At 46.2% G+C, this 25,575-nt stretch overlaps 1 protein-coding gene across 1 annotated transcript in view; it reads left to right on the top strand.

The window, feature by feature from the left end:
- gpr158b (G protein-coupled receptor 158b) overlaps positions 1 to 25,575 on the top strand; it is a gene marked incomplete at both ends in the record, with an annotated part of 119,867 nt that overhangs the window by 55,324 nt on the left and 38,968 nt on the right. Inside the window, 2 exons of the mRNA XM_080725601.1 lie at positions 14,817 to 15,028; positions 19,951 to 20,019. Coding sequence (XP_080581727.1) covers positions 14,817 to 15,028; positions 19,951 to 20,019 — 281 coding nt within the window. The remainder of the gene's footprint in view (positions 1 to 14,816; positions 15,029 to 19,950; positions 20,020 to 25,575) is intronic.

The raw sequence follows: 25,575 nt of genomic DNA, 5'->3' as shown, positions 1-25,575 counted from the left end.
CATTCAGTAGGTGATTTGAAAAACCTTTTGGTGTTCTTAGTCAAAAACCCAATAGCAGGGATCTTCAACAGGGGCCCGGGACCCCTAGGGGGTCCTCAGAGTTACTACATTTTTTATTTGATATTATTTGAGTGAACATTTATTCATATGTAGGCTAAGTTTTGAACATATTCACTTAAATGTATAAAGTGAGTCCATATTCTATCACACTGCATTTAATAAAAGGTGCGAATAGCTGAGAAAGTTGCACAAACATTACACACATACAGTAGTTTAATGAAATCAATATCCGTCTATGCTGGTGTCGTTCATTAATGCAATGGTCTTCAACGTTTTCAGGCCAGGGACCCCTTAGTTGAGAAAGAGATGAAGCAGGGACCCCCGTCAACCTTTTCATATAGTTTCATCATTTGACAGCACTGCACAATCATCAGTGTATTTTGGATTCATGTCAATTTGTGTTTTCAGATATCTAACCACTTGAGCCGTCATTACCTAATAAACTTGACTCTGTACTTAGTCTGCTCTTTTTCCCCTCTACACCAAAGCTCTAATAGCAGATCTAAAAGCTCACAACGCCTCGCGTTTAGCTTTGGCTAAAGGTCTCAGAATATGGACGTTAGGGTTCAAATGGTTAATATAAAAAGGTTTCTATCACATAAAGATTTGGAGGACCCCCTGTAGTGACTCTGAAGACCCCCTAGGGGTTCCTGACCCCCTGTTGAAGACCCCTGCATTAAAGGAGTAGTTCACCTCCAATTTTCTGTTTTTTTTTCTATTGATTAGTCACGCCATGGAGAGTAGAGTTCAATAATATTTTTTGGTTTTTGTCACATTCCTAAGACAAAAATTTGATTCGAGTAAATTTACCCCCATTGATTCCGGATGGTGACCCGTTTCGAAACGGGTCACCATCCGGAACGAATGGGGGTAAATTTATTGTAATCACATTTTTGTCTTAGGAATCCGACGAAAAACTAAAAATATTATTGAACTCTACTCTCCATGGCGTGACTAATTAATAGAAAAAAAATCATTTTGGGGGTGAACTACTCCTTTAATGTGTGAAATAAAACATAAAATGGCACCCTGGACTGGACTCAAACCAGCTGGGACCTTTACAGTATATCCCTAGAGAAGGTCACTTACTGGCTTCTCCACTGTGGAGAGACACACCTTCTTGCAACATGATGCAATGACATCACATGTGCCAGACTGGGGTATTTCTGTCTGTATAAGCTTGTACACAGTCAACATATTGGTGAGAGAAAATGCTGATCCCACATCATCCTGCTGGTTTCAATTATATCTTTGTAGCATTTGAATGAAGACTTGTGGAAATATAGATATCAGTTGATTGAAAGTTATAGAACGACAGACTTCTGAATCGACCATACTGTAGAACAGTGTTTCTCAAATGGGGTATGTGCAGATACTGCAGGGGGTACAGGAGAAAATGGGAATATGTATTTTACTGTAATGACAAAACATTGTCTTTGTGTGAACCTGCTAATCTGAAATTGTAAAACCAAATTGCATCAATAACTTGACTAGTACAACTGTTATTGAATAGAAAGCAATGTTTATTTGCCATTATGCTGTTTTATTTTTGACATATTGGCATTTGAACTGGACTTTTGATGAGCTTTTTTTGATAAGCAAAATGCTGTAGTCAGGGGAAGGGGTACTTCAGAAATCAGAACCCCCCGGCTCCACCGGCGGCGTCGCGTTGCTCTGCGTCGTACCGGCTTCATTGACGCCGTCACATTGACGTCCGACCGGCTCCACTGCAGCGCAGCGGCTGTGTATTCATTCTATGGCCAATATAGCCCATTTCCAAAACTACATGAAAATCACTTTCAAACAGGAATACAACTATTTGTGACCTGAATGTGAACGTATAGAGCACACTGTGCTCACAGCAGAGAGCAGCAATGCACCACGGACCACTTTGTTTTGTCATGATTAAAGCCTATGTTGTATAATTTTATCAAAGAAGACCGCTGTAATTACATAAAAAAATATGCTAGGATTTCTGGGACATCTAGTCACCCTAGTGAATGACGTGAATGGATAGCCAACAGCAGCCAAAAGCACGTATGTAGCCAACATTTAGATATACAATGCATTTATTCATATTTTATACATGACTGGACGTTGTGGACGCCGTCAAAAAATTGAACCGGGGCGATTTTTGAGTTTGGACGCCGTCAAGCGAGCGTCCGACGCGGACGTTGACGTCGGCAGTGGAGCACCCTTCATTGATTAAAACGGGAGCGTTCCCAACGTTGACGTTGACGCGACGCTCGACGTAATCTGGGTTCCCAGAAGTTTTTCACTTTTTGGCCGCTCGACGCGCCCGGTGGAGCCGCTGCAGTCAAAAAAGTTTGAGAACCAATGCTGTAGAAGAGACAGGCTCGTGTCGTTGCTGTTGTCATTCAAATAACTTTGAGCTGTAGCTTCTTTCTGCTGGATCTGAGTGACTGTGCCAACGCTCACTGTTTTGTGGACACTGTCAACAGCTGCAGTGTCCTCAGGCAGAAGGCTAGACTACGGTGAGAGGGAGATAAGCGGATGACTGCAGTGGTTTCGTACCTGACTCTGACAGCGCAGTCGCCCGAGGTGGGACAGTAGCGCTAAGACAGAGCCTTATTGTAATGCTGTGTGATGATGCCTGCGACCTTTTGGATCCACGTGTGGAGAGAGTCTTCCAGACCCCTATATAATGACCCCATTATTAAAGAGATACAGGTGCTTTATACTACGGGTGTTTCGCACAGAGAATAGCCTTGCGCGTCATTAGATTTCTACAGCACAGATTGGATTTAATCTCCTCACCTTGAAAATGCCTCGTGAATTTCCCCTGAGGGAAAATTGGAGCCTGCAGCAGATTTCTCGTAGCCTCACATAACTTGATGTAAAAGGGTAGTAGGGGTGAATCAATTGAGGCAAGGGCATCTGTGTTGTGGTCAACTAATAGATAGTGTTGTGTATATCCACGTAAGAGGAGTAATAAATGACAAAAGTCAAAATGATGAAACTATTCAGTGTCATCCAAAATACGTCATAAAATATGACGTTGTGGTTCCATGTTGTCAGCTATTTCATCAGCATTTCAAGGCTCTGCAGACTCAAAATATTTGTCTTGACAGTTTTGACAAGGCATTAACATTGCATATCCAAATGGAGCCTCCCACTTTAGCTAAGTGATAACATATACAGTAGTTTGCACGTTTGGTGAATCGGGTGTACCGTACGTATTATGCCAGTAAATCAGCTCAAAATTATCGCCACAGACAGACAGACAGACAGACCAACAGACATACAGGTATTAGTAGGTCCATAGCGCCATACCCTTTTCTCTAGCTTCACCATTAAACCAACATTCACTTTCACACAAGATATTTCAACAGACAGATTAGCATGAAGCTCCCTGAGGTCATTCATAGTGAATAGTGAAAATAGCCGACCTACAAGCTCATAACACGGAGCGATGTGTTATTTTCACTCATTTGGGTCCTGACTCCTGGGCAAACTCTTTTGGGTCTTGAGTTAAAAAGTTTGGGAGCCACTGCTAGAGTAAAGCTGTAAGCATTGGATGGAAACGGTAGGTTCCGTACGGAACCATTGTTTACTTAGATATGGAAGGATGACCTCCCACTTGGGTAATGACGCCCCCTGGCGATCATTCAGAGAAACTACTTCAGCTCCCGTACTAACGTAGGTAGGAAGGGCCTGTCACTCAAACCGGAGTGACCCGCCTCCAGGCTATATAAACCCCCGGAGGCGGAAGTAACATCCTCTTAATACCACTCTCTGCCACATTCAGTGAAACAGAGGGGCATTACGTGGGAGGTCATCCTTCCATATCTAAGTAAACAATGGTTCCGTACGGAACCTACCGTTTACTGTCAATATTCCAGGATGACCTCCCACTTGGGATTCTTAAACTCCCCTCTAAGCCACAACCTACTCTCATACCCCCACACACCCCTCATACGGGTGAGCACAGCCCAAACGGGCGTGACCCATCACCCAGAAGGTCCCAGGCCCACCGGACCTGGGTGTGAAGGCATGAGAAAATAAAGAGAGACCCTGACAGACCGAAGTCCGCCTCATTCAACTAAATGAAAAGGACAAGTCCACCTTATAAGTAAGACACACTATATAAGGAAAACACAGGGTCCCCCCAAAGTACCCCAGGTGGCTACATGCCCACCTGTGGGAGGGGAAGATCCGACTCCTCTATGACGTAGAGGAGGCAACTGCACCCAGAACCGAATGCGCTAGCGAAGAGGATTCGATATCCAGGTGATAGTAGGCTGCAAAGGTAGAAGGCGAAGACCAATTCGCCGAAACACAAATCTCCTGAACGGAGACTCCCTTTGCCAGTGCCCACGAAGTAGCCACACCTCTAGTGCTATGGGCTTTAAGTGCCGCCGGCACTTCCACACCCGCACTAGAGTAAGCCAGCCTAATAGCATCCACAATCCACCTCGAAAGAGTGGGTCTAGACACCGGCTTTCTGACAAGAACATTGCCCATTTCTACAAAGAGCTGAGAAGAAGCTCTAGAACCAGCAGTCCTGTCACAGTAGGCCTTCAATGCCCTGACAGGACAAAGGCAATTCAGCCGTTCATCCTCCACCGAGACAAACGGAGGAGGATGAAAAGCCAGAAGAACAACAGGCTCCTTAGGAACCACCATGTTCTTAGGAACAAACTTAAGATGAGGCTTGAGCAACACCTTGAGATCATTGTTCATAAACTGCATGCACTCCGCAGACACCGAGAGAGCTTGCAGGTCACCAACTCTTTTAGCCGTGGCCAAAGCCAGCAAAAGAGCCGTCTTGAAACTCAAAAGTTTCAAAGGCATCCCTACAAGCGGCTCAAAGGGAGCCCGACATAGGCCCCCTAGAACCACCTGCAGATCCCAAACTGGGAACAAAGACCTAGTCACCGGCCTCAAACGTTCAACTCCTTGCATGAACTTGATGACCTCCGGGACTTTAGAAGGTGCCTTGCCCGCCACCCCCAGGTGACAGGCATTAATAGCCGCCAAATACCCCCTAAGGGTAGAAAATGCTAGACCACTTCTCAAGCGGTTCTGCATAAATTCCAGAATTTCCTGGGCTGACGCCACATGAGCCACCACAGGTGGAACACGCGACTCACACCAGTCCTCAAAGGCATTCCACCTTCCATCATAAGACGCCCTCGTAGAGGGCGCCTTAGCACTCTGAATGGTATCAACCACTTCAGAAGAAAAACCGGCTGCCAGCAGGTTTAACCTTTCACGTGCCAAACCCACAGGTCTAGGACCTGCAGGTCTTGGTGGAAGATCTCCCCCCTGGCCTGACTCAACAGGTCCCTGCACCGAGGCAGCTGCCAACCCGGTTCGCAAAGGAGAGGGGCGATCGTCGATCTCCACGTGCCCTTGTAGGGGGCCACCAGGAGCATCTCCAGACCGAACCTCCTGACTCTCTCCAGAGTGGGTCGGATTAAGTCGAAGGGGGGAAACGCGTACAGTAGACCTCTCGGCCACGTGTGCGCTAAGGCGTCCAACCCCAAGGGAGGACTGCCCTTCACCGCGAAGAACAACGGACACTTCGTATTCTCCGCTGACGCAAACAGGTCCGCCACTGGCTGACCAAACTTGCGAAAAATCTGGCTCACCACCCTGGGGTGGAGAGACCAATCCTCGTAGCGAGGACCTCCCCTGGACAGGAGATCTGCTCCGCTGTTGAGGAGACCTGGGACGTGTGAGGCCCTGATCGACTTGAGGCGCGACAAGCACCAAACCGTCAATTCTCGAGCCAGACGGTCCAGTGGCAACGACGACAGGCCCCCCTGTTTGTTGACATAAAACATGGCCGTCGTATTGTCTGTCCTGACCAGGACGTGACAATGCAAAATCCAAGGCTCGAAATGCTTGAGCGCCAGGAGTATAGCCATCAACTCCAAATAGTTGATGTGACGACCCCTCATCTCCAGAGGCCAAAGCCCCTGCGCTGTGCGCCCCTCGAAAGTGGCTCCCCATCCACTGAGACTGGCGTCTGTCGTGATCGACTTGTGGGAAACCACCTCGCCAATCGAGACTCCGCTGGTGAGGAATCCCTCCACCAGCCACGGAGACAGGGCGATCGCGCAGGAAGGGGAAACCATAACCTTCTTGTACTTCAAGGAGGGCGGGATCCCGAGGGATAACATCCACCTTTGAAAAGGTCTCATATGAAACCTGCCCAAACGCAACAGATGTACTGCGGAAGCCATCATTCCCGTCAGTACCATGCAACTCCTGTAAGTGACCTCCTGGCCCACTTGAAAGGAGTCGAGACATTCCCGAAACCTGTCCACCCTCTCCTCTGAGAGACGGGCCGACATGTCGGATGAGTCCAGAAGGACCCCAATGAATGTAAGACGACTTGCTGGAGTCAGCATGCTCTTGCCGTGGTTGACTATGAAACCTAAGGCCTTCAGGTGAGCCAAAACCACTTGTGTGTGACGCGCCACTTCGTGGGCGGAGCTCGCTGAAATCATCCAATCGTCGATGTACGTCGCCAACCTGACGCCCTGCTGTCTCAGCGGGGCGATGGCTGCTTCGGTCACTTTCACGAAAACCCTCGGGCTCAGTGACAGACCGAAAGGGAGTACTGTGTACTCGTACAGGCGACCCTCGAAGGCGAACCGTAGGAATTTCCTGTGTGGGGGATAAATCTGGACGTGCTGATAAGCATCCTTCAGATCCACTGAACAGTGGAAATCCCCTTGCCTGACCGACCGTAACATGGTGGGTACTGTTAGCATCCTGAAAACGTACTTCTTCAGGTACACGTTTAGTGCCTTTAGGTCCAGGATGGGACGTAGCCCCCCCCCCTTTTTGGGCACCAGGAAATAACGGCTCCAAAATCCCATGCGGGATTGGGTCCTGTCCAGCTCCACTATAGCACCCTTGCTTAGCAATGAGCTGATCTCTTCTCTCAAAAGACTTGCTTTTAAACCACGTGCTCTGGTATGAATAACCCTGCTCGAAAGCGGGGGTAAATCTGCGAACTGTAACCTGTAACCCCTGGTTATCGTTCGAAATACCCAATGGCTCGGGTTGCATAACTTCCACTGGCGCGCACAGCGTGCTAGCGTGTTTTGAGCGAGAGAAACCCCACCACTGTGCTTCCGTGACGGCGGAGCTTTTTGGCGGCCGGACCGGAAGTGGGGAACCTGCGTATCCGTATCCGGAACGACCGGATGCGGAGCGCAAGGGTTCAATAGGCTGCATGGCGGAAACACCTTCTGGTTGTACCGCTTGACTAGCGGAGCTATTTTGCGGCGGGACCGGAAGTGGGGAACCTGCGTATCCGTATCCGGAACACCCGGATGCGGAGCGCGGGGGTTCAATAGGCCGCAAGGTGGGAACACCTTCTGATTGTACCGCTTGACTAGCGGAGCTCTTTTGCGGCCGGACCGGAAGCGGGGAGCTAGCGAATCCGTATCCGGTGAAACCGGAAGCGTTCGGTTTTCGCTCGATAGAGCGACAGGAAGAGCAAAGCGATTCGACTGATAAACAGACTCGCCCACAACTAAAGCATTCTCCCCTGACAGGAGAGGAACTTTTACGTTTAATACCTGCTCTAAGGCCTTTATGCTTGTCCCTTGACCCGGGCTCATAGTAGGCCGACAGAATTTCTGACCCAAGGTTAAATTCATAGCATCGCTCACGCGAGGGAAAATCCACTCGCGCGCATGAGGAACCATATAATTGTTTGACGTTAACATTACTGGTTGCTGATAAAACCTCTGACTGATTAAAGAGTCCTGACGGGACTCCATCATTCTTACAGGAGGCATGCATAAAGGATTCATATTGTCGACGCGAGGGATATCCCACTCGCGCGCTTGAGGAACCACATAATTGTTTGACATTAACATTACTGGATTCTGATAAAACCTGTGATTGATTATCGAGTCCTGACAGGACTTCATCATTACTACAGGAGGCATGCACGATGGGGTCGTCTGTGCTAGTGCGAGAGAGTTGGACAGAGACAGACTTTGCTCTTTCAACATGTTTATTGTCGACACAGGAGGCATCAAAATTAACATTTTCATTTCCCCGACACGGGGTACCGAAAAACGCCCTCGTTTGGGGGGAGGGGGACCGAGAGACACCTCGGACCCCCGCCCCAGCACAATTCCCCTCTTCAAAGTGTCATTTGCGCTGTCCCCTACCGCGGCCACCGCGGTATGAAGACTGCTGCCTGCCATCCTTGGACGGGCGGCGCGGCTGAGCGCGCTCGGGAACCACAGCCTTGCTGCGGGGCCTGTCAGGCGCCCTGGCTGCAGAGGCTCCCCTGGAGGAAGACGAGTGCTTCTTAAAAGAAGCAGAGCGGCCCCTTTCCTTGGCGCGGGAGGAGCGGGACGTCCTCCTAGCTTGCTGCGGTTCATCCTGTGGCACTGTGGTGGACTCGACGATGTCCTTAGCCGCCTTGAAGAAGGTAACTCTACCCTGCAGCAGCTCCAAGCCCCCACCCATGAGGGTGGTGGGACTGTTCTCCATGTTTATGAGAGACTTGTACATCTCCCCGCGAGGACCTAGAGGCTTCTCGCCCACGTCCCTCTTAGGCTCGAGGTCGACATAGTCGAGCCAGCGGGCTCTCTCAGACTGGAGGTTGTAGTCCATGGACCTGCCCATCCACTTAACCGCATGCCAATTGACCTTCAGCATGATGTCAAATAGAGTGTTCAGTTCAGCTGTGTGCTCCCCCGTGGGCAGACCTTTGACCAGGTCCTTGGTGGAAGCGAGCAAGAGCTGGATCAGATTCAGGTCCTTAGCGGCCAGAGCAGCGGACCGGTAGGCGTTACGAGCCCTGTCCGACTGCAGCTTGTCCTCCAGGACAGTGAACCCCGGCGGGTTGGTGCCGACGGGGCCAACAAACGGCCCGTTTTTAGCTGTGCCTACATCTTTGTACTGGGGTCTGACGGAACTCAGAAAAGATTGTGCCAACAGGTGGTCCAGGTTAGGGCAGGTGGACATGCCTGCCTCCGCACCGCCCACCAAATCCAACACAGAAAAAGGCAGCTTCCTGGGGTCTTTATGTGTCTTCCATGAGGAATGGAGGGCCTTGGTGAAACCTTTCACCAGCGGCAGCCTGGAGAGGACATACGGGGCGGGAACCGAAGGCTCCTGCCCGGGCATTTCGTCATCATCCTCGGCCTCTTCAGAGGGGAGAGGAGGTGGCAACTCCTCTCCAACTCTGGCCAGAGCTCTCATGTAGACTGTGAGATGATCCAGCATTTCTGCTGCAGAATCGACGTCCTCTGCTCCCGCTTCACTCGCTTGACTGGCGGGTGGAGGGGCAGTGGTGCCTGAGGAGGCCTGGGAGCTCCCTGCGGCGTCCAGTTGACGTGCTGGAGCCGCAGGGGCATTACCTTTCACAGTGACCGTGAGTCGAGAACCCTCGTCCTCGACGGAGTCCTCCTCCTCCTCGGCCGTGTATCCAGAGTATTCAGAACCAGAACCCTCGCTCTGACCGGAGCTCAGGTCCGACTCTCGCCTGAAGGTCTGGACTGTTTTGGTGATGCTCACGTCGAGGGGGACGTCCCCGACGGTCACATCCAAGCGTTTCTTTTTGGGCACCGCGCCCGAAGGAGAAAAGGCTACCGGAGATTTCTGGATGTTAGCCTTCTTGGTCGCCTTCTTAGCGGCGACTTCACCAGACCCGCCAGCTCCAGTGACAGTGGAGCTAGCTGCGGTCGGTTGCGCGGCAGGCGGTGTCTCATGTAGCACGGCGCCATCTTGACTTGGAATGGCGCGCTGATTGCCAAGCGGATCTCCGGAAGGCAGCGCCGCACCTTGACCAACGGTGCGGGCCGCCTGGGGAAGGAAAGACTGGGCTGTGGGGTTGAGAGCAGTGGACCCACCTGGTGGAGCGCAGGCCCCGAGGCCTGCCCTGGCTAGGTAGAACCGGTGTATCAGTACATCGTGGTCGTAGGCCACGCAGCAGTCACAGAAAGGTCCTGCTCTCCCCTGAGGACTCAGTGCAGAGAAGGCGTGTGCAACGCCCATGCAGCCGACACAGAGATGGTGAAGATCCTGTCCGTCGATGAGTCCTGGACAGCCTGGACATTGCCTCGGCAGGAAGGCCCGAGGATCCATGGCGAAGCACTGTAGATAGAGTTAACCAGAAGCAGACGAGCTAACAAGCTAACGGCTAAGGCTAGGCCACGCTTGATTCGGGCAGGGCCTGAACAAGCGGTAAGCAGTGTAGCTAACGTTAACAATAGCAGACGAGCTAACAAGCTAACGGCTAATGCTATGCCACGCTTGCTTCGGCGAAGGCCTGAACAAGCAGTAATAATCCTTTGTTATAAAAGGATTGCCTTTATGCAATGTGCTTTACAAAGTGATTACATTCACCCATCCACACACATATACATACTGTATGGCAAAGGTAACCTGTTCATCTGGGGCACTTAGGGGTTCAGTGTCAATGCCATGAGGAGCTGGGGATCCAACCGGGAATAGGGATGGGACGATAATCGCTATTATCGTTTATTGTGATAAAAACACTCAAGATTTAATTTATTGTCTTCCGTTATGCACTGGGATGAATTCAAACTTTTATTTGCCGAGCTCCATATCCAGTACCACTTGAACCCTCTATAATTGGTAAAACGGACCCGTAAATAACGTACTTGATACAGTCTTTTTTTTCAATCTCTACCAAATGTCTTTGCCAAAAAATCAGTTCTTTTTTCAGTCTCCTTAGCGTGACCGTGTGTGTAGCTATACATGTGTGTATGTCTGTATGTAGCCTGAGCCTGGGTGACCAGGCAGGTGTTGTTGAGCAGCCTTGAACATGTACATGCATGCATGCACGCGCGGCCGCGCGCGCACACACACATAATGGATGTGTGTTGGAGATATTTTGATTATCGCGATAATATCGCCGCAATAATCGTGACATGACATTTTCATATCGTCCCATCCCTATTTCCAACCAGCCACTCCCTCCACTGCCACCCTGACCTGAGTGCCTTTGCTCTATAGGCAGATTGCAGGATGAACCCTTGTGACCTCATGGCCTGTCCTCTCTATACTAGTCAATAGCAACTCTTTCAGTAAATATACCATGCATACAATATATGCCCCCATTAAAGGAGTAGTTATTACTTTAAAAAAGTACTTCTTTGTGTGTGTGTGTGTGTGTGTGTGTGTGTGTGTGTGTGTGTGTGTGTGTGTGTGTGTGTGTGTGTGTGTGTTTGTTTTATTTTTTTAGTCGTGTTTAATTGTGGAGAGAGACATAAAAAGAGAACGTGAGAGAGAGAATCAAGGAATCGTTTTATTTCAGTTTCTGCATCATTAACTCTTATACTGCTTTGGACGTTCCTGTTCTCCCCAATTCTCAAGAGACCTCCGCGCCAATACGGCGCTCGTTCGCGTTCGTTCGTTTACCTTGTTGAAGCTGATGAGGGGTCGCGCCGCCGTGTACTGTAAACACATTTTCCGCGGTGATGGTGTAAAAAATCCATTATGCGTTAACATCAACGGAGACCAATTCACTTCCTTGTTGATTTCCTCTGGCTGTAAGGCTCTAAGGCCAGTGACTGGTCTGAATGTACGGCAACACATAACAGGCAAATTCACATTCATTCTCGCATGACGCCGCCCTCTGCTGCCTGGCAGACCAAAGTGCACTATTGCACAATCAAAAAAAAAAAAATAATAATAAATAAATAAATGTCTGTCTATCTACTATAACGTCGCAAAGGTAAGCCGCTTTTTGATGGCACCAGACCCAATAAATAAATAAATAATCTGGCAGTAGGAGAGTTAAGTTCTGCACACAGGCTGTTGGCAAGCTTAATGAGCATTAAGGAAGATAAGTCACTGAATCCGGCGTTCCACTGTATGCCGGGGTAATTGGTAGAAGAATAATTCCATGATCCATCTCCTCCGTTTGTTGTGTCTACTTCATTTTGCATTCATCCACTCTCGCTGATGTGAATGTTTTGTTTTTAATTGTTGCTGTCGTTGTTAAATAACTTAAATATGGATGAATAAATCCATAACCAAATAAGACTCAGAGACAGCCAAAGGACTATATCAATAAATTGTTGTATTTGAAGAGAGTCAGACAAAGAGGACAAAACAGCGAGCATACCATCCTAGTGGCAGCTTTCTATCTCTCTTTCCTAAAAAGGAGGTTAGACATACAGTATATAAAAGAATTACAGTAACCGTGGAAGTCTTTGATTGGTTCACAGATCATAACAAGAAGACAGTAGTTTCTTCACTAGTAACTTTTCAACAGAACTCACAGTATAACCAAAACATGGTCTCGTAGTCAGGATAACAAGGGTAAGTAAGTCCAGACAGTAGTTCACATTATATACCTTTATGGAGCCTCATACATGTGTCATACATTTATGTATCATAAATTCATATCTATATCAGTCGTGTTGTCAGGCTTTATGCAGTCTGCAGACATCCGTCTATCCTTGAAAAAAGATTTCGTCACTGTCCTGCAGAAACCTCGTATCTCCAAGTTTCAAATGTGAATGTTTATTTTTATGTTTTTTCGAAATTAAACCCCTACTTCATCATACAAGAGTGTCGCACACAAGTAGTGAAAATAACCGATCTACAAGCACACAACGCCTCGTATCGCGAAAATAACAATAAAAAAAGGAAGGTTTTGGACATACATGGTTTCCACCCGACAACAACGATATGCAGCACCCAGATGGGGCCGAGGGATCAGGGAGAGAGAGACAGAGAGACATATTGAGAGAGACAGAGAGATGGGGGTAGTCAACTACCCAATTGAAGTTGGGCGCAGGAAGAGCTTGAACCAGTGATCTTCAGTGGTGGAAAGTATTGTAACATTTACTAGTACTGTATGTCCATTTCTCAATACATTATACTGTGCTTGTACTCCAGACATTACATCTCAGAGACAAATATTGTACTTTTTACTCCACCACGTGGTCTGCAGGACATGCCGTGCTTGCAAAGCCATTCATTTATTGCCGTGATAGTTGTTCACCCCAAGTTGACATCCAGTTTCTGTCGCTTTATCTCCTGAATTGTTTTTTTTATGCGCTGAAAGGAACGCATACACCCAAACACACACGGCTAGCATTAATCGACCTTAAAAAATAACGTTTCTTTTCACAGCTTGCACTGCCAGTTTATGTCATTTTATTTATTTGACGATTAAATGATTCCTCCGGAGGAAGGCAAGGCTCGATTACTCCCCCATATATCTATCCATTCATGAATTCATCCATCCATCCATCCATCCTACCTTCCTTCCTTCCTTCCTTGTCTCTCTCCTCACTGGTACCACATTTCCATGCAGTACTGCACCGGTCGTGTTCTGCATAACTTTAGGACAGTGTTGTGCATATTGTATGAGCCATGGGACATGCTGAGGAACTCTGTGCTTATCAAGCACTCTTTTATAGAAGTGCCAGATAGATAGCATCTGTTGATGAGAACAGAATTCTCTCCGCTCAATGGCAGCTGATAGACTTCTGGATAGTTATATGGTTTAATAAACCAAAATCATGCCTTCTTGTCCTCGCACGACACATGGCACAAAACCAATAATGGCCCTAGATGGCATTCTAATGAATTAACTCTACATCCAGACATAGAGGGGAGCAATTTAGCTGCAGTGTTTGATCAAGAACATGTCTCTCATACCACATGCTGCTAAGTGATGCAGTCATGCCACGGAAATACACCGCGGGCCATGTTCTCATCACAATCCAAGATACAATCTGGAATTTGTCTCGGGTGACTCTTTGGCACAGATGCACAGTCGCTTGTTAGTGATCATAATGGTGTTGTAATGGAGGTGGATGCAGTGGCAGCAGCACACAGTAGGGATCGGGTTTGATTAATAGATTCTGTGATTGCGTTCATGTGGAGAAAGACAGGGAGAGAGAGAAACTTGTCATCCATCATTGAGCCCTGACACATTAGAGAATATATCCATAATGCCAATGTTATGTGTAGTCTGTCAGTATCTGTGTTATAGAAATTAATTAATGTTTCACAAGGATGAGGGATTTAAAGAATTGACAAAGATTTATTCAAAAGGGCAAAAAATTGAGTATGCAGCATTCACAGCATCAGAGGAGCAGGCCTCCTGGCCTGTCCTGTCAGCCCCTCCGGGCACAACCCTCCCCTGCACCATTATAATACAGCTCTTATAGTCCATTCTGACAGAGATGCTATTCTAACATGGTAACATGGTCTTATAAGGTTACGTTCTAAAGATAAAGCAACATAGAAATAGTTACACACAGTACAGATTATGCTGACACAGAGAGGTAGAAGTCAGCTGCAGGCAAATCTATATTAGTGTGAGATTTGCTTTAAACTAAACTTGAATATACTGTAAGTGGGATACACATTTGACAGTCTATAAATATTTCTAATACATCTGTTTTAGTGTCTGTTTTTTTGCACGACACCAAACATTTGACCAGAGAAAGGAGAGGTATCCAATGTTTGACTAATGCCAACGGCATTGATTCAAGTTCATCCAGACTGATTCACTCGGCAGAAGGATAACAGGAATTAACAGTGAGCAGGGAGACGGAATATAGGAAGAAGTCATGTGTGTCCATAGATTAACCCACTGGTCACAATTAAGAAAATTACATGCCCAATTTTCAGTTGTGGTATGGAAACACCCGTCTGTTTAGCCACTCCTGGATCTTTCTATGTAATGTATTATTCAATTGAAGACATGTTTTTGCTATCAAGCCAACTAAACTGACATTTTTGGTACCTGTCTCCTCTAGGTAAGGAACAGGGCTCGCACCGAGAGGACCCCTCTGAGTTGTCCAGCAAGTGCCTGCCTTGCCACGAGGGCTGCCCTTACTGCCGGGACGACACGCCCTGCCTGGCCCAGGAGGACGGGGCACTGCGGCTGGCTGTAGCCTCCTTCCAGGGCCTCTGCATGGTGCTGGACCTGGCTAGCATGGCGCTAGTCTACCACTTCAAAAGGAACAAGGTGAGACGTCAAGGCACTGTCTGTGACCTCAGGTCAAGAGAGAGGAGAGGCTCTTCGAAAAGATTTCTCTTCAGTCTAATGCCATCAGAACTTCAGATAAGCTACTCATCACAGCTTTTCAATCAGCTGGGACCAAGCCCCCAGAACCTTGGGTGAGCTCTGAAGCGCCATGGACATGGTGGCCGTTTTGAGGAACTGCAGTTGGGGCCAGAAACATGTACGCGCATCTACAGTAGTATGTACCCGGAAGAAGGGGTGAAAACGCCTCATGCGCTGGGTGAGCAACTCAATGCAAGTGGACGGGCAGGGATATCTGGTGTCCTCTCTATTCTTCTTATAACTCTATGGCTGGGACAGGCTTCATGTGATTAGCGGTAGCAGTAGCTCCTTGGATACACACTCGCGCAACCCTGTTTCAACAGTGAACTATAAATAATGGACGCTTTCATGTTTCGCGTTGCACAGGTTGCATTGCTTTCATTTTTCGTAATCAACTCTCTTGAGTGGGAGTGCGTCAGTGCGTCTGTGACCCCTTGCCTAGCAGGTTTCAGCGCATTCGTTTCTGCCGAGATGGCTCGACTGGGGGAGACGAGCATAAATGACAGGCGGGGAACAGGTCGTGGCACAGGTTGTGGCCTGCAGAGTTTGTTTGACTGTGACAGATACAGAAGAGCTGCCTGCAGAACTTCTTCTACACTTAATCTTTCATATCCAACTGCCAATTGTGTGAATCTATAGCACTACTAGACTATATTTTGGTTGTAAACAAACTATTCAGAAAATTAAAATAAACAGCAAACACACACGCACGCACGCGCACGCGGGCGCACACACAGACACACAGACACACAGACACACACACACACACACACACGGATCACTTTCCATTGGGCGATGACATCATCGCGCAGCGAAAATCCTATAGTCCCATTCATTGTGCTGAAGAAAAGCTCCTTTATCTAAAAAAAAAGGTTTGGATCACCTAGAACCGCATTTTTTCACGGCATAATAGCAAGATATACACTTGTTGAACTCAGCAAACATGACTACATGGTGAGTTACATGACCTGTGACTGGACCAGGGTAAAGTGGCACAAAGCGTGCACGTTTTCACTCTGGCTCTTCAAAATAAAAGCGGGCGCCTATGGAAGGAATTCGTGGCTTACTTACTGTCGGGATCACTACAAAATAAGAGGCACTAAAAGGGTTAAAACTGTCTGGTGTGTCCTCAAAACCCTGAGTAGATGATAAATTTACACCTAAAAAGTGAAAGATCCCGCAACTTGGGAGCTGTCCTTGGTACTAAGTAGTACAGTGGACAGGTGCTCTGTCTATGGCTATAAACCACATGGACTGTGAGCTGTCCCTGGTCCTGAGTTGTACAGTGGACAGGTGCTCTGGCCATGCCTATAAACCACATGGACTGTGAGCTGTCCTTGGTACTGAGAAGTGCTGGACAGTTGAGCTCTGTTCCCGGATCTAAACAACACCTCATCCATGGATCAAATCATTGTTGTCGCCTGGAAACCCTGTATGTCCAAAACCGTTCGTTTTGTATTTATCATTTTTAAAAATGCGGATCTACAAGCACACAACCCCTCACGATGCGAGGCGTTGTGTGCTTGTAGATCGGCTATTTTCTCTAGTTTTGTGCGACAGTCTTGTATGATGAAGCAGGGCTTTGCTTTACGAAAAAACGTACAAATTTGAAACTTACAAGGTTTCTGCCCGACAGTGACTAAATCATTGTTTGTGCCTCATTTCAACTTTGAATGTTGTAGTATGTACAGCATTATATACAGGCACAGTTGTGACCAATGTTCAAGTCCACATTTTGATAACTAACTCCAGTCATTGAGAATAGACGCATTAGAGATGCGTGACTGATAACCCTGCATTTAATCAGGCCTGTGTTACAAGTTTCAAGAATGATGCATGATGGGAAATGTGTATAATGGTTACTAATGTAAAATCGTCAACAGCTTTTTACCAACGACATACAGTCGCATCTAGCCATGGCGTGGCCGCCCTGTCCACTCTTGATCTATCGATAGCAATTTGCTGTGTGTGACTGAAGCCTCACAAATCACACTGCTGTGTTCAGTGGCGAAGAAGCCGAGCTACAGTGTACAGGCTGGCTGCTTGTGGGAAAGCTTTAGTGTGGTACTGGGGACAGTCTGCGCCATTAAATCTCTCTAGGTCGTCCTCAGACGAGTCTTCCATCGTCGCTTCCAGTCATCCCGGTTCCCTCCATACATCCGGCCAGTTCGTTGGTGCTTTGCGCTCCTGCGTCTTTTTTGAGTACATTCACGTATGTTAGTATGAGACGTCCTTGTGACCGGTGCACATGTGTTGGTTCCCACAGCACCAGTTTACTGGCTGGTAGCTCTTGGTGTCTTTGGCAGTGTCCTGCAAGTCTCATTCTCCTGGCTGCTATTTTATCGCTCACCCTTAATATTCCAGCATACAGATTCTTGTTGGTGACATGTGTACTCTTGCTGATGTTGAGCACTACACGTAACATTCTGGTGTAGCACCCGTCTAGAGACTTCATGCAGAGTTGGCTTCAGGGTCCAGCATTCACTGCCATATAGGAGAACAGACTCTACTGTTGCATAGAAGAAGCTGAGTTTGATTTGTAGCATTAAATGGCGAGTACAAAAGTGCTTCTCATGAACAATGTTCAATGAGACTCTGAAAATAACTTTTTACATGCATAGATTTTCAATTACAGTCCAACTTTAACATTCTCCATGTAGCAGAAGCTACTTTTGAAGAGACGGATTTACACAGCTACTACCAAGGCAATTATCATAACACACTTTCACAATTCACAGTACACAGTACACCAGCTGTTTTTATCTGCCCTAGGTGATGGTTCAGGGTTAAATTGCTCCATAGTGATGTGGTGGTAAGCCCACAAAAGCCCCACAGGCTCCCTTAAGGCTACAGCTTGGTTAACCCATTTAGTCAGTAACTTTATACTCAAGGAGAAGCATAGGCTCCAGAAATATCTTCTCACAATGGACTATATTAAAATGCAATAATTGTCCCAGATATAGGCTCTTAATGACCACCAGAGGATTTCAATAATTAATTACATTTACAGAGTACTGTGGTATAGGGCATGCTGAAGTGATGTTATGCATAATGGTTAATGGATTCATCAGAATCAGAATCAAAATGTATTATATTGCCAGGTATGTTTCCACATAAGAAAAGTTTTGGTGAGCTCGATGCATTTGGGCATGTAAACAGTATGTAGGCCTACACAAGATAGTTTCAAATCGTAGCAACTTCACCAGAGTTTATGGACAAATAAATGAGTGAAACATGTACACCCACAACTGTATTACTTTAATCGCTATGCATGTACAGTACAATACATCCATACATACAGTACATACCACCTGGGAAGCCAGGTGGGGAGGTCAATCTCTGTTGCTGCATTGGTGACTTCTATGCTGGTTAGAAAAAAAGTGTTTCTCTGCATTGTGGTGGAATTCAGATCAATCAATAATCATGAGAAAATGAGGAGACAAGACAATTATATTAGGTGGTGGTGTGGTCAAGTTTATATAACATGATATCATGGACAGAAGTACAATTATCACTCTGGACAGTGGTAAAAGAGTTCTGCCAAGAAGAATGGTCAAACACTAGAGTTATACTGTGGCTTCAAGGCCTCTGGAACGAGCTGTACCATAACAAGATAGGCTTTACCAAAACAATAGTACTGAGGCCTACTAAAGTCCTCTCGACTCCTAACTATCAAGTATTAGCATCATCATACAGACCTAGATATTATAATCAATGAATACATGATCTACTCTATAACGTCACACATAATCAATCATGATAAACTCTAATCTACTGCAGCATGCATTATGTCCTCCTAATGACACTCCTCACTAGCTGGTGAAAAGAATTGGGGGAACACTAATTAATCCAGAGCGATTTACAATAATACTTACTAATACCCCTGAGGAACCAGAACATGCACATTTTACTCTCTGCCTGCGACATAAGTATAAAGAAACGCATAACGACCTGAGTCACTTCGGAAGTTATGTATTTTGTGATAGGCCACTCCCCCACCACACCTCCTTTTGGTGTGAAAAGTTCATCAGTATTTCATTGCCTCAAGACAAACGTTTCCACAAACTTTAATGCAAAACCATGCATACATCTTCTAGATATGCTGCTGCTGCTGTACACACAAAAAGAAGGGGGTGAAAATACTGTCTAATCTCCCATCCAACTTCGCTGGCAGAGATAATTACGTTCCATCACATAAACACACATGACAGCATACAGTGGACTACAGTACAACACGCCTGATGAATGGTAATGTGGTATTCAGTGGGGACCTACAGTAGCTAGTCTACAAAGGTCCCCAGAGCCCTGTGAATTTACACAAGACAGGAAACCGCCAAGCATATAATGGGTAATTAAACCTAACCCAGAAATGGCCTTCTCTTCACTCCTTTCCCTTTGTTGTCTGGGGAGAGGCAGAGCTGGAAAGAAATTCCTTCAGTCAATTTCAGAGCTGCTACTGTCGTTTGATATTATCGAGACACCTGCAGAATATGTAATATGATACATTAATCAGCCTGCCATGGCAGAATTATATATATATATATATATATATATATATATATATATATATATATATATATATATATATATATATATATATATCATCAGCTTTGTTTAGATTTACATTGAGATACTTGAATGGAATAATAATTTATGTAAGCCTCTGGTTTCCCTTATATTTTCCATAATTGCTTGGTTGAGTGTAGGGAATTCATTTGATCATTTCTGCAGTGGAACCTTGAACTCCCCCCTTAAATTGCCCATTTTATAGCATCTGCTGGCTACTGATAAATGCACGTTGTTTCTCTTCTCTTTATCAACAGAGGATCCGTGCGTCTGGTCTCATCCTGCTGGAGGCAATCTTGACTGGAGCTCTGCTTCTCTACTTCCCCGTAAGTCACTGATCCAACTGGAAGACACATCACTCAGTAACTAGCACTGATCCAACTGGAAGACACATCACTCAGTAACTAGCACTGATCCAACTGGAAGACACATCACTCAGTAACTAGCACTGATCCAACTGGAAGACACAGCACTCAGTAACTAGTCACTGATCCAACTGGAAGACACAGCACTCAGTAACTACCGTAATTGCCGGACTATTAGCCGCAGCTGTTTTCCCATGTTTTGAACCCTGCGGCTTATACAACGGTGCGGCTTATATAAAGATTTTTTACAGCTAACGGCCAGTTAGTTAGTTTTACAATGGTCTTTAACAAGGACTAAATATATAGATTAATACGAGGGGCGCTCTAGCGGGAAGCAGGAAGGACACCTGCGGCTTATAGTCAGGTGCGGCTTGTATATGTAAACATTCTTTTTTTCTTCTAAATTTAGCTGGTGCGGCTTATATTCAGGTGCGGCTTATAGTCCAGCAATTATGGTAGTCACTGATCCAACTGGAAGACACAGCACTCAGTAACTAGTCACTGATCTGGAAGACACAGCACTCAGTAACTAGTCACTGATCTAACTGGAAGACACAGCACTCAGTAACTAGTCACTGATCTAACTGGAAGACACTGCACTCAGTAACTAGTCACTGATCCAACTGGAAGACACAGCACTCAGTAACTAGTCACTGATCCAACTGGAAGACACTGCACTCAGTAACTAGTCACCGATCCAACTGGAAGACACTGCACTCAGTAACTAGTCACCGATCCAACTGGAAGACACTGCACTCAGTAACTAGTCACTGATCCAACTGGAAGACACAGCACTCAGTAACTAGTCACTGATCCAACTGGAAGACACAGCACTCAGTAACTAGTCACTGATCCAACTGGAAGACACAGCACTCAGTAACTAGTCACTGATCCAACTGGAAGACACAGCACTCAGTAACTAGTCACTGATCCAACTTGAAGACAAAGCACTCAGTAACTAGTCACTGATCTAACTGGAACACACAGCACTCAGTAACTAGGCTCTGGCACCATTTACACCAGTGGTTTTCAACACGTTTCAAATCCAGCTCTGTTATTTATTCGGCATTTGATGCATAGACCACCATTTGATGAGATTTCACCTCTCAGACCCAAGACTGAGAGGTATTTTGTTGCCGTTGTATACGATTTTGTCCACAATTCCATGCTTTATTGATGTGGTACCATAGGAGAGACAACAGGCAAATGTTGATCAAAATAACAATTCTTCTACATAGACTTTAATTAAGTAATGCAGAGTAATGCAGATGTTTAAGAATAACTCTTGAGAGTGCAAAGAGTTTAACATTTTACACACTACAACATTTTACAGTGTTAAAGATCTATCCACAACTTTCCAACATCCCATCGTGCATTGCGCAGAATATGCGGGCAGCTTCCGGCGCCGCAGCCGAGAGTGATCTACAAGCTCACAACGGTTGCATCTGCAACGCGACGTGAGATTGTATGTCTGCTGTTAACCGGAAGTGTCCCGCAAATAATGCTACAGTAAATTCTCGCGGAAACAGGTGGATAAGGGTCCGTTTGGTTACCAACTCTACATTTAGCTGGGGACCTCCTGGAACCCCCTCAAAGACCACTGGTTGAGAATCACTGATTTAAACCCTACAGTCCTCCAGGGACTAGGACCCCCAATTTTGTCATTCTACAACCACACATTGTCGCTGAAAAGAGCTGATCTGCTATTTTTCGTCAAACGTTTGCCCCAGAATAGGGATGCTAGGGGTGGTGGCTCAAATGGGTGGATTAGCATGCTCTGATATACAGTATGATCATTTCGGAGTAAATCTGATAAGTGAGTTTCTTGGCATGTCAGCAATCAATTCAGTTGCTCGTTCAATAATAGCTTCAGCTCATCACTCAAATCAACACTTAGAGATACTGTAGGTAAGCCCCGGTCTACAAGCTAACACTGCACCGCATCGGTGTGAGCGTTTATGCTATTTTTATCCCTATTTGTTTTTCCATGTAATGACATGCCCAAAATAGGGACACCATGTTGACTTAATGGGCCACTTAACCCATTTTCAACCTAACTTCAACTGGTTCATACTATAGTGCTTATTAGAAGATGGTACCATTTCTGTCTACTCTGTCTTTGTCTCAGATGAGGGCTGTACACAGTTCAGAAACCTGCCCACCATTTATCAGAAGGGAGGTTTGGTTATTTCAAACAAGATTTCAAACTTTAAAAATATTTAGAAGATATACAGGAATATTATTATGTAATTAAAATGTACAGGAAGAGAAAGGCTGTAGTTTCTATTATGTAGCTTGGAATCTCCATCGATGATGTCATTGATGGTTTCTGAACTATCCATTATAGCGCACCAATGAGAGTAATTAGATGGAAATTGTGCCATCTTATAATGATCACTAATAAGGAACAATTATATGAAGATAGGTTGAAGACGGGTCTTTTAAACCCTATACTTTAGCTCTATTATAGACCGCCTCCTCTCTCTCCACACAAACAAAATCTTGCTTGTGGAGTTTGTAGATTAGCTATTTTTGCCAAATGTTAGCCCCAGAATAGGGATTCTAGAGTTCATGTGGTTAAAATCCAATCTCAACAACAAGGCAATGGGGAATCGGAAGAAGTTTCATGTGATGGATGACATGAAAGTCACACTGTTTGAAGGAAGGTTTACCGGTATGTAAATTTGGTCCCATCCTCTTTTACAGTACACTTTAAGACATTATAAGACATAATAAGACAGAATAAAGCCATAATAAGAAATAATGTGTTGGTAATTAGAGCTAATATATTTTATTAGACAGAAACAAAGACAGAATAGTAGAAAGAGCGAATACCTTCTCTGGCACCGTCACCTGCCGCGGAACTGCAGCAGCAGACACTGCCGCACGACCGCTAGTTCGACCAGCAGTCGCACTGCATCGCCGGCGATAGGACCAGCAGTCCCGCCAGTAGGACTGGCGGCCGCCGCACGGACCGGCAGGTCCCGTAGCGGTAAACTGACCGTCCGTGCGGTGGTGGCTGCCGCGGCAGTTACCAGCGATGCCGGTGCCAGATAATGTATTCGCTTTCTGGAAGATTAGCTTAGTTGTTGTTGTTATGCACCAGCTAATTGGGGAACCTAATAAACGAAATAAACTCAATAAGGCTTCTAGATACCAAATATGATATTAATGGACTCAAATGAAACAATCTCGGATTGCTTCTGTGCACCTGCTTGGTGTAAACAAAAACAGTATACTGTAGTGTGTCTTCTGTGTACTGTGTTCCCCGATCTAACGTGTGCATGTGTGCATGCAGCCACGTTTGTGGGCACTGTGTGTGTGCGTGCGTGCGTGCGTGCGTGCGTGCGTGCGTGCACTGAAAGTGCACATGCAGAGCTGCTATCTCTATGAGGGAAACAGATGGAGGATGGATGAGAACATCATAATAGGGAGAGTTGATGCAGCTAGAGGATTCTCTCCCTCCAAATAGTTACACAGGCTGCCAAAAGAAAGTCACTGCTCTGCGCCAACACAAACAGCCAACTTGACGGCTAGAGGTTTGCCATTTTGGTACAAAGAAGAAGTTTCATTGTTATCGTGCCGTCTTTTGGGACGAGGGCTTCCCGCTCAATCTAAATTCAGTGTAACCACAGAGAAATCATTTCCCATTAGAATGAAGTAGAACAAAAATCTGAGTAAACATTAGACTTTTTCGAGGGCTCAATTAATTGAGTGATAAAGTACCGGTACATGCATATTGTTATGTTTGTACAACCCTGCATGCATCTTTATTACATTACCACCAAGCATCTAGCTCCTAGTTTCCTACATTTGAATATTATTCAAAATATTTTCAAAAAACATTCCCCCATTATTTTTCATGTTTTTTCCTCCATTCATTTCATGAAGAAATCAAAGAAAAATTGAAGATATTCCAAACAAATTTGCAAACAATAATAATAATAGACGTAATTCAACATAGTAATCAAGAGTAATCAAGAGTAATATATTACATATTATTGTGACCGTAGGTCGCATTTACTATAAAAACCTGCAGATCACCTCCTCCCAGCTCAGCAGAAGAATATAGCTGTATCTGCGTGAGTCTCATGTGGTCTATGACATCAAACATCTATGATGTCAGATGTCAGTCATCTCCATATTTGGGAAAATATGGTCAAACTTTGGCCAACTTAAACAACCAACCAGGTCTGTGCATTTTTTTTGGTCAAAGTTGATCCCATGCCAAAGCGCCAGCGCTCGCCCAGCAGTCTGCTGTCACCCAGGCGGATGCGTGCACAGTGCACACGCCCATGTGTGCTTCTCGCCCTTACATATTACTTTTGCCCCACGACCAAGAGATGTACAACAACACAAACTGTTTAGCCAGCTCCTTTTAGAACTGAATCCAATCGAAACTCGCCAAGCCAGGTCTCCCCCCGCCCTCTCTCTCCCTCTCTCTCTCTCTCTTTCTCTCTCCGTTCGAGTGATTCTCCTTTTCTTTGCCTGTCTCAGTGTCTCCTTCTCTTCCATCCAGACATCGGTTGCTTCCTCTGACACAACCCCCACCACCCCGTCCACCCCCCTCCCCCAACCGCTCTGCCCTGGGCTGAAGCTCAATGCATTTTTAAGCAGTCCATCAAGTTCCAGCACAACTCGTTTTAAAAATAAATCTTCTGATTAATTGATGGAGGAGCCCAGAGCAAGGAGGGAGGGGGTCTGTGTTTGCATATCAAATGATATGAAAAAAAAGAAGGAAAAACCTGTCCTCTTCTGTCCAGTCCCTGGGGACCTCCTACCCGGCAGAGGGGTACCACTGCAGAAAGGGTGTGTCATCGGGCCTGTGTGTGTGTGTGTGTGTGTGTGTGTTTGTGTGTGTGTGTGTGTGTGTGTGTGTGTGTGTGTGTGTGTGTGTGTGTGTGTGTGTGTGTGTGTGTGTGTGTGTGTGTGTGTGTGTGTGTGTGTGTGTGTGCGTGCGCGCGTGCGTGCATGCGCGTGTGTGTGTGTGTGTGTGTTTGTGTGTGTGTGTGTGTGTGTGTGTGTGTGTGTGTGTGTGTGTGTGTGTGTGTGTGTGTGTGTGTGTGTGTGTGTTTGTGTGTGTGTGTGTGTGTGTGTGCGCGCGCGCGTGCGTGCATGCGCGTGTGTGTGTGCGCGTCCGCGTGTGAACAGTCATCTCTGCATTCACACAAATGCAAACAACACAAGTGTGGCTATGTTCTCAGAACCCATGGCCTACTTTTACCTCTTACTTGTAGGAGGTGAATTATTGTTTTGGCCTGAGAGAGAGACACAGAGAGACAGAGAGTGAGAGAGAGAGAGAGAGAGAGGGGCACGAGGGGGGTAGGGAAAGAGAGAAGGAAGAAGGCAAGAGTATAAGGAGACACTGCAGAGACAGGCAAAACAAGGAGAGAGAGAGAGAGAGAGAGAGACAGAGACAGAGACAGAGACAGAGAGAGAGAGAGAGTGGAGGCTGGCTTTTTATTCAGGATATGAAGACATGGAGTCAGGGAGGTTCAGCTAATCCTAGCCACAGGT

Source organism: Nannobrachium achirus (assembly GCF_963921795.1).
Source record: "Nannobrachium achirus genome assembly, chromosome: 5".
Lineage (NCBI taxonomy): Eukaryota > Metazoa > Chordata > Actinopteri > Myctophiformes > Myctophidae > Nannobrachium > Nannobrachium achirus.
The sequence above is the reverse complement of the archived record's forward strand: the minus strand, read 5'-3'. Positions and strand labels throughout refer to the sequence as shown.